The sequence below is a fragment of the Panicum virgatum genome, chromosome 4K (assembly GCF_016808335.1).
Source record: "Panicum virgatum strain AP13 chromosome 4K, P.virgatum_v5, whole genome shotgun sequence".
Classification (NCBI taxonomy): domain Eukaryota; kingdom Viridiplantae; phylum Streptophyta; class Magnoliopsida; order Poales; family Poaceae; genus Panicum; species Panicum virgatum.
This window is the reverse complement of record NC_053139.1, coordinates 41,720,260-41,729,782: the sequence shown is the minus strand read 5'-3', so window position 1 is coordinate 41,729,782 and position 9,523 is coordinate 41,720,260. Positions and strand designations below refer to the sequence as shown.

The 9,523-nt window shown below is 44.5% G+C and overlaps 2 protein-coding genes across 2 annotated transcripts; one reads left to right on the top strand and one right to left on the bottom strand.

The window, feature by feature from the left end:
• The first annotated feature begins 1,421 nt into the window (after window positions 1-1,421).
• LOC120704126 (probable protein phosphatase 2C 58) lies at window positions 1,422-6,740 on the top strand. The gene is made up of 12 exons (XM_039988397.1): window positions 1,422-1,753; window positions 2,938-3,068; window positions 3,971-4,034; window positions 4,136-4,244; window positions 4,346-4,499; window positions 5,228-5,353; window positions 5,444-5,567; window positions 5,649-5,725; window positions 5,845-5,897; window positions 5,986-6,040; window positions 6,129-6,313; window positions 6,385-6,740. The coding sequence occupies exons 2-12, from the start codon at window positions 2,952-2,954 to the stop codon at window positions 6,407-6,409; spliced, it is 1,089 nt and encodes a 362-aa protein (XP_039844331.1). The 5' UTR covers window positions 1,422-1,753; window positions 2,938-2,951; the 3' UTR covers window positions 6,410-6,740.
• Window positions 6,741-7,995: 1,255 nt separating this feature from the next.
• On the bottom strand, window positions 7,996-8,890 carry LOC120704123. Its single transcript, XM_039988395.1, has 2 exons — window positions 8,486-8,890; window positions 7,996-8,365 (listed from the first exon to the last, which is right to left on the bottom strand). Exons 1-2 carry the CDS (start codon window positions 8,612-8,614, stop codon window positions 8,243-8,245), a joined length of 252 nt encoding a protein of 83 aa, XP_039844329.1. The 5' UTR covers window positions 8,615-8,890; the 3' UTR covers window positions 7,996-8,242.
• Window positions 8,891-9,523: the final 633 nt, after the last annotated feature.

The window sequence follows — 9,523 nt, the reverse complement described above, 5'->3', positions numbered from 1 at the left end:
CGGCGCCACACGCCCCGCGGTGCCAAACTCGAACGCTGGGGATGCGAGGCAGGAGTGGGCAGGACTAGCTGCCGCAGGAGGCCTAGGCGCCTAGCTGCATGGCACAATGCGGGACTGCTTGCTGTGCGCCGTGCCTGCGAGCAAGAGAAGCAAGTCCGCCGGCACAGAGCGAGCGTGCGAGGAGAGGATTTGGGGTGGAGAAATGAAAGAGAGGAAGACACCACCAGGTCTTCCCAACGCGATTTTTCCCGTTTCCTAGTGTCTCGTTCCGCGCGTTTACTCTGTTTTTCCTTGAGGAAACGGTTTCTTTGTTTTTTCTTCTCTCTCTTCAATTAATCTTTTGACACATCAGCAAAATATTAATATAGCAGCCTAATTAATACATATAAAAACCATGTGTTGGGAGTGCCCTAAACTTCCTTATCTCTTTTCTAAATTTTTTATTCCCAAATTTGTCCCAATCTACAGAAGTCAATGACCCTAAAGCCGTGTTTAGATCCATTTAGTTTGAATTTTAAAAGGACGTCTTTTTATATTTGAAGTATTAAATATAGACTAGTCACAAAACTAATTACAGAGCTCGTCTGCAAACTACAATACGAATCTAACGAGTCTAATTAATCCATCATTAGAGCATATTCACTGTAGTTTTACTGTAGCAAATTAGTGTCTAATCACGGCCTAATTAGGTTTATTAGATTCGTCTCGCGATTTACAGTCCATTTATGTAATGCGATTTTTTTCGACAACATTTAATACACCATGCAACTGAGTGTAACAGAGATGTGGATGTTGCGGTGGTTTTGCGGGCACACAAGGAGGGATAGAGTCCGAAACGAATCTATTCGGGATAGGGTCGGGGTGGCATCAATTGAGGAGAAATTTATCTAACATCGGCTGAGATGGTTTGGACATGTCCAACGGAGGCCTCTTGAGGCGCCGGTGCGTAGTGGGGTTCTTGAGCGAGTCGATAATGTAAAGAGAGTTAGAAGTAGACCTAAACTGACTTGTGATGAGTCGGTTAACAGAGACCTTAAGGATTGAAATATCTCTAAAGAGATAGCTTTGGATAGGAATGCTTGGAGGCTAGCTATCAATGTGCCTGAACTATGATCTTTATTTCTTTTGGGTTTCATTTCTAGCCTACTCAATTTATTTGGGAAAAAAGACTATGTTGTTGTATTTAATACATCATGCAAACGATTTATAAAATTTTTAAAATTTTGAAAAATATATCGAAACACAGCCTAACTTCTTCCTGCTCCTCTCGTTCGTCTCAAAGTCCGGTCCACCGCGCTCGACGACTTATGTGTGTGAGTGCGGTCGAGGGTCGACAGGTTCCGCTCCGACTGGTGGGTCCGCTAGGCGTTGCTGCGGGGAAGCTCTTTCCTGGCCCACACTGTCATAGAGTGAGTTACTGTGTCGAAAGAAATCTCCGCGTCCCTACCCTTCGTCCTCCTCCGCTGGCCCCGCTCGTCTCATCCTCCTCCGATTTTCTCCCCAAGATTCTTCCCGTGCACGTCTCCAGTCCCCGAATTGGCTCTTCCATCCGCCAAAAATCCGCCGTGCCTCGCCGTCAGCGACCTCACCGCCGGCGAAGGGATACACCACCAGACACGGCCGCACCAACCCGAAGTCTTCTCTCGTCGGGAGGCGCGGTCACCTCCTAGCCCGTCTCCGCCTCCTACTGGTGCTGCACTGGCGTGGACCGGGGACTGGAGATCCATCCGGGCTCGGATTGCCTCTCTCGCTGGTGAGTAGCCCTATGCTTGGATGGGTCGTCTAGGAGTAGGTGACCCTGTTCTTCCTTTGCTGTGATTGTGAGCAAATAAATCCAGTCCGGGGCGGAGCTCCCGCACGCCCGCGTGTCCGCGGCGGCGGCGCTCGCCCGCGCGGCCGCCGGGGTGGAGCTCCGGACGACCGCGTTCTCGCGGCGGCCGACCTCCCGCACACCCGCGCATCCGCCTGTTTCTTCTAGTTTTTTCAACAAGAGCCGCATGTGGGCGAAGCAAATCGTCGAGGAATTCATTTCGACTTGCGAGATTTCAGCAAGACGGGGAGCCTATCAGGTGGATTCTTAGACGGAAATCCCCTCGTCGCCGTTGCCAGGAACGGAGTTGTGCCAGCTTGAAGTTCATGGCGGCTGCCAGGAGTGGAGGTGTGCCCGCTGTTGCCATGGCCGAGCCTCCCTCTCTCTGAATGCTTCCTCCACTTGGAAAAATGAGAGAAGAACGGGAGGTGATGGACTGAATAGTTCCCCGCCTGAAAAGAAGAGGTGATGGTATCCAGTAGTGCAGGTACACCAAACACAACAAAGTTAAACCAGGCTCCAGTTATACGGGCAACCAAACATGGACAAATGTACCAGAGAAGATAGGCTTAAGCTGGCCTGGCTCCATATCCTAGCCAGACTAGTATAAGCAGGTGAACCAAACAGACCCATATATCTATACAGTTAGTTATGGATTTGGCTAACTGCGTGGTATCCTACTAAATTTAGTCCAGCCACCTACGGCCCAATTGGTGCGGGTGTGTTTATTTCCTGAAAATTTGAAGGCTTGGCCGACCCACAACATCCCTCGTTAAAGCTGGTGGGATTTTTGTACACTTATTATATTCTCATGGTCATGGTTGGATTTTATCCCATCCGTATCTACATAACTTGCTCTCTTCTTCTGAGTCGGTAGCATAAAAGGGAATGCCAAAGCCAAACTGTATTGTCAGATATGTATATGCATTCCTGACTTGGCAATCTCTTTCTGAACTTAGTTCTTTACTATGTGAGCTTCCATTTCACGGGGGTTGCTGAACTTATGGTTACGGTCTGTTGTCTACTTATGGCAGCAATTGTGTCATCTTTTACTTCTGAAAATAAGCTCCTTAACTTATTATTGATAAGTAAATCTCTTTTCCATTTGACATATTCACATATGTTAGGTACATTTGGGAGAATGGGGGTTTACCTTAGCACTCCAAAAACTGAGAAGCTATCTGAAGATGGTGAAAATGATAAGCTTAAATTCGGCCTTTCATCTATGCAAGGATGGCGTGCAACTATGGAAGATGCTGTGAGTTCCTATTTATCAATTACTTTTGTTCGTTGTGACTATCTGTGTTGATGTTCCTAGTCTTGTAAGACTTACTTGGATACAGATGCTGAGTGTTGGACTCTGATTCAGACTTGGGCCAGCTCAGAAAAAATTTACTGCACTCATCAAATGTAACTTGGAATCCAACTTGGGTGTCAAGAGTCTGATTAGATACAAAAAAATTGACTCAGTACAACCAAGTGTGCTTATGGAAACTTACAGGATGTTCGAGAAAGTAATAAAAAAGAAAGAAATACCAAATATTGCTATGATGACTGTAATTTCCCCCCTTAAATACTAGATAGCTGTGGGGTTATGTGGCTATTAACTGCGATGGTCAGCAGAGCTATGCACCTGAGAGAACTGGCATCTTGTGATTTTGACCTTAAAGGAAGGATCGCCTCTTAGTCTCCACATGTCACTTTCCCTTATAAATAAATTATTTGTTGAACTTAGAAACATAATTCTTGAGTTGAATGGTGAACTTTACTTTCTGTCCTTGCTAGTTGCTGCTCTGTCCTGATGTTGAGCATGACACAAAATGGTAACTGTTTTTTTAGTTTTCTTTTGACCTCTCCTTGTTCTTGGATTGACAATGCTTCATAAATCATAAGTTAAAAAATGTGTTTTGACATTATACTGAAAGATTGGCTATTCTTTGAACCTTAAGACTGGAACCCATGAATATGCATGATATTCCTTGTTGAGTAATAATATTATTCAAGGAGAAGCTATGATTTATTTTCTTAGCATAGTACTCATACAGTCTTTATGTGCTTTATTAAGTATCTTTTGAGCATATGGAATCTCACTGTTTTTATTAGTTATGGTTGCGTTTGATCAGTATTGTGCAGTTTCTAAGCTTTTATGCAATTTTCCAGCACTCGGCTTTGCTAGATCTTGATAACGATACTGCCTTCTTTGGCGTTTTTGATGGACATGGAGGTAAATTAGATGCAAAGAACAGTGCCTTTTCAGTGTCTATGATTGACTGCACTTCATACCAAATGGGCTGTTGACCCCTTGGTAATGCCTTCTTGCCTCAGGAAAAGTAGTTGCCAAGTTCTGTGCAAAATATCTACACAGAGAAGTTCTAAACACTGAAGCCTATGCAGCTGGTGACCTGGGTGCTGCTGTCCACAGAGCTTTCTTCAGGTATAACAACATCTTTTGTTGTTAGTATGACTGCCTATTCACTTCTCCATTGCTAATATGGAGCAAATGATGTGAACAGAAATATGATTGAATTATTTCAGAATGGATGAGATGATGCAAGGTCAAAGAGGATGGCGGGAACTTCAAGCACTTGGAGATAAGATAAATCAGTTTACTGGCATAATAGAAGGCCTGATTTGGTCCCCTAAAGGAAGTGATTCAAACGATAGACATAATGATTGGGCTTTTGAGGAGGTACTTGTGGAACCTGCATGGATTTGCAATTGTTTATTCCTTTTGCCATGTGTATAGGAGAGCATGACATCTGCCTTTTAAAAAAACAATTTGGTACAGTCCTTAGATTTCTGTTCTGTCAAAAAAAATTCATCACCTTTTTTTTTTTGGCTAACATCATACATGCTGAAATGTGTGTAAGGGCCTATTTAGTAGAGCTCCAACTGATCCTGATTCTCTATGTGAGCTGATTCTCTGAGAGAAGTGATTCACTGGCTGAAAATGATTCTCTAAGATTAACTTTATGAAAAATAGACCCAATGTGAGAAGTGAATCAGGAGAAGCTTCTTTTTCCAGCTCCCAGCTCCTTAGTTCATTTCAGAGAATCACTCCACAAAATCAGCATAGAATCACTTCTCTCAGAAAAAACTGTTCTGCAGAGCTCCTCCTGGATTCAGCCTAGAAAGCTACTCTGGGAGCTCTGCCAAACAGGGCCTAAGGGTAGACGTGCAATACTTATGCTTTAAATCCTAAAAAGGATACCTATGCAAAGAAGGAAATTCATTCTTTTAACATCTAAAATTAAATTGTTAGCCATGTTACCTAACAATGCTAATTCTTGAAAAGGATACCTTACATAAGAAGGAACTTTATCATTTTGAAAGTTTTCTTTAATGCCGATGCTACTTCTTTTGTTGAGCATTCCATCCACTAAAGCATAGCAGTCTTACAGCTATTTATTTTATCAGGGGCCACATTCTGATTTTACTGGGCCAAATTGTGGGAGTACAGCCTGTGTAGCATTAATCAGGAATAGGCAACTCATTGTGGCAAATGCTGGTGATTCACGCTGTGTCATCTCAAGGAATGGCCAGGTCGGTTGTTCTTGTTACTCCTTGTGTTAATATTTCAACATAAAGTTTTATGTAAAATAATCTCATTTATACTTCTTCCACATATCACAGGCATACAGTTTGTCCAGAGACCATAAACCAGAGCTTGATGCAGAGAGAGAAAGGATACAAAATGCAGGGGGTTACATCCAAATGGGGCGTGTAAATGGAACTTTAAACTTGTCAAGGGCTATTGGTATGCATTTTTAACTTCTTTGGTTTTTGTCAATACCTGGCACCTTACTTGGATGTCTTACATACTCAAATACTTTTTTAGGAGACATGGAATTTAAACAAAACAAGTTCTTGACCCCTGATAAGCAAATTTTGACCTCAAATCCTGACATAAACATTGTAAGTTATTTCTGCAGTTGCACCACACTCCTCGAACTAATCACAGTTTACTATGTGGGCTATTGTGTTACCGTTTCCTTCTTGTTGATATAGTTCTTGTAATTTGTTCTTTTCTGCAGGTGGAGCTTTGTGATGATGATGACTTTCTTGTTTTGGCGTGTGATGGCATTTGGTAAGTTCCTCTAGATTAATATTTCTGAAATCACATGATTATTGCTTGTGTTAGAAGTAACAACCATATATACTCTTACGACTATCAGGGACTGCATGTCAAACCAACAGTTGGTTGATTTCATCCATGAGCATATAAACACAGTGAGTACCAAGTTATATTTAATGTTGATATTTGGATGTCTTGTATTTGGCTATTCTCATGGAAAGAAACAAAAACTACAAAATGCAGGAGGAAAGACTTTCCGCAGTATGTGAAAGAGTGCTTGATAGATGCCTGGCTCCATCGACCATGGGCGGTGAGGGATGCGATAACATGACGATGATCCTGGTGCAGTTCAAGAAGCCGATTACTCCGAACAAGGACGAGGGTGGTGCAGAACAGTCAGCTGGAGACACAGAACGCTCTGAGACACAGTGAGTCCTGTCTGACGATGGCAACTAGTATTGTTCTTCCACACGTTTTAACCCAAGCTCTTTATGATCAGTGCGGCCGAGGAGAATGGCTCGTGATGAACAGGTATAGTGAGGAAATGGCTCTTGAAGCATAGGCCTGATGCTGGACCTGGCCGAAGCAGGTGTACAATGTTGCAATGTACATACCAACCATGTGTCGAATTGGCGTGAACGCTATTCTTTGCCCCATTGTTGTCTCTTTGTCTGTAACCCTACTTGCTGTTGTCGTCCGGTTGTTATTTTGGCCATCTGACATCACCTAACTGTACATTTGTGGGTGGAATGGTGTTGCAATAGCTCATTTTCTTTGGTCAAGCGGAACTTGTGTTAATGTGTTAAGGATCCGAACTTTCAGTTATTCTTGTGGCAGAATTGCCTCCTTCCCTTCTGAGAATGCCCTGATGTTGCTGTTTCTTCTCTGTTCAAGGGTACGCCGTTTGTTCGTCTCCACTCGCCGTTGGGCCTGTGAAACGCTTTTTTTCTCTCCTGTTTAATACAATCGTACGCAACTATTCTGCGTATTCGAGAGAAAAAAAAACCCTGATGCCCTGCGCTAGTTTGAATGTTTCATACCTGCTGTACATCTGCCAGATCTGCACCTGGTCTAGTTGGGCTACTTCAGCAATGTTTGAGACATTACAAACGTCACTCTCGCAGGCGTCTGCACTTCTGCAGTCGTGTTGATGATTGGAGAAATTTGCCAAATCCCCAAACTTTTCACATACCCTGCCCGGGCGTACTGGCACAACTCCCTAAATAACTAGACGAAGATAAGAAGAAAGGCGCATACATGGGCTGTGAACTTAGTGAAAATGATGATCATTTATAAATTCCTATGGAAATCGAGGAAACAAGCCGAGGCCCAACACCGGCCTCTCCAGCAGCAGCAGCAACACAGCATTGGTGGCTAGCGACCTACTCCCTTTGTCCCTAAATAACTAGACGAAGATAAGAAGAAAGGCACATACATGGGCTGTGAATTTAGTGAAAATGATCATTTTTTAAATTCTTATGGAAATCAAGGAGGAAACATCTGACGTGTCTGAAGAAGTAAATGAAAATAGTCATTGAAATTCCTGTAGGAATCAATCAAGAGGGTGAAACATTCTATGATGCTAACAGAAGGAATTGCTGCATTCTGGAGTGCTGTGTCGTATGTACCTGCGTCCCAAGTGTCGGGACATGCCCCGTGGTGACGGTGAGGAAGGTGGCTTCCCAGTGCTAAGTCAGGGCCTGCGTTGAGGAAAGAACCTGGTGTGTGTCTTATAATGGGTCGTCTCTCCTTGTAAATTGTAATCTTAGCTCTTAGGCTTCAGGTGCGTTTTACATATCTGCTTGTTTCAGGTCTTGTAAGGTTTCATCAGAACGGTGGGTTCGGGATCCTCTACATCTGTTTTTGATGGCTTTTAGGTGCAGGGTGATGAACTGATGATTCGGGAGCAGTATGCTCTTGCGTGCTAAGACATGGTGCTCAGTGCCTCGAGAGTTTTTCAGATCTGAGTATTAGCAGCTTGTGGTTAGATAACTGTTAGTTTTGACCGAACCGCGCTTGTTCCTCGCAGTCTCAAATTCTCAATGGTCATGTGCTCTTCCGATCAAAGATCCATCCACCCCCAAGAGGGGAAAAACAAACAAGCACAGAAGATTATTAGGCGCTCATCTGATCCAAGCTAAACACTGAATAACACACAGTTCTTCTTACGATGATAATGGTAGTTGGTTCATGTTACCACGACCTAACAGAATGCGAGCAAGTCCAGAATCTGTCACCATCGTACGATCGACGATACTATTTCAGCTACTACTCTGGTAAACAATAAACATCACCAAGCAAAAGCAAACAGCGAGGTGCTAGTTTTTAGTCCAATCTACACATGTCGGGTTCATTCGTCAGTGATCGGCGAGCTTCTGCTTCTTGGCCTCCGCCTCGTCGGTCGCCTCCACCTGCGCCTTGGCCGCGAGCATGTCCGCCTCCGCCGCCTCCTGCTCGCTCCTCGCCGTCACCTTCCGGACCTGGAAATTAAACGCGCACACCACATCATCGAACCAACCCTCCATGATCGACGCAGCGCGATCGGGAGCCGAGACGACGCGTCCGCTCTCCGACTCCATGGCTGGCCAACCGTTGCTTACCAGGCCGAGGAAGGAGGCCTTGACGTGCTGCAGCCACTCGTGCACGGAGATGCCTGCGGCCACGGCCCCCCTCTGCGCCTTGGACGCCGCCGTCTCCTGCTGCCTCCTCCCGCCGCCGGCGTCCTCCATCCCCGGATTACTCGAGATGGGCTATAGCTGATACGAGGATCGCGCTCGCGCGTATACGACTGCCGCGCCTGCGGGTGTCTCTAGATGGAGCTGCTTGCTGATAAAGACGGGGGCGCGGGGCGATGACGTGTTCGTGCTTCCTGAGAGCGCACCGGCGTGCGAGCAAAGCGAAGCATCGTACGGCGGCCGGCGCCGATGCCGATCCCTCCGCCGCCGCACACATGTCAGCGCTGGGCGACACGTGCCGGGACGGGGCGTCCGCGAAGTCAGAGGCCCGGAACACGTCGGCGGTCGGTCTAATCGGTTGTCATTAAGCCTAAGGCTTCCCTTTACATGTAAAGGCAAAATTTTTTTCGAAGGAATCTTACCAATTTGAAGTACTAAATGAAGTCTATTTACAAATTTTTTTCACAGATGTGTTGTAAATCGCGAGACGAATCTAATGAAGCTAATTAATCCATGATTAAGCAATAATTAGCGATGGTTATTGTAGCATCACTGTTGCAAATCATGGATTAAGTAGGTTCATTAGATTCGTCTCGTGATTTACAGCCTATCCATGCAAAAAGTTTTGTAAATAGACTTTATTTAGTACTTCAAATTAGAAAGATTCCTTCGCAAAATTTTGCATTTTTGCGTTTACGGGGTGGGAACGGCCTAAATTAGTTCAACAAATTTGTCCATAGTTATTTATTTTATTTCAGAATAATTTATTTTATTTTAGAATATTTTTTTAATTATTTTAATAATATAAAAAAATGTTCCGAAACAAAAAATAGTTATTCAGCCTTGTGTAATGGTTTAACTACCAGTAACCGAGGGACTCCTAACATTTACTGTCTAATCGGCGCCAGGACGAGTCGTCCGTCAATCTGGGCTACGCGCTGCCGCGCTATACTTGTCAGTTTG

Bases quoted from the DNA above. Each gene is read 5' to 3' on its own strand.
- LOC120704126 (XM_039988397.1), top strand. From the start codon at position 2,952: ATGGGGGTTTACCTTAGCACTCCAAAAACTGAGAAGCTATCTGAAGAT. The intron at 4,245-4,345 runs GTATAACAACAT...GAATTATTTCAG, and splicing joins GTCCACAGAGCTTTCTTCAG to AATGGATGAGATGATGCAAG. The intron at 4,500-5,227 runs GTACTTGTGGAA...TTATTTTATCAG, and splicing joins ATGATTGGGCTTTTGAGGAG to GGGCCACATTCTGATTTTAC.
- LOC120704123 (XM_039988395.1), bottom strand. From the start codon at position 8,614: ATGGAGGACGCCGGCGGCGGGAGGAGGCAGCAGGAGACGGCGGCGTCC. The intron at 8,366-8,485 runs GTAAGCAACGGT...TTTAATTTCCAG, and splicing joins AGGCCTCCTTCCTCGGCCTG to GTCCGGAAGGTGACGGCGAG.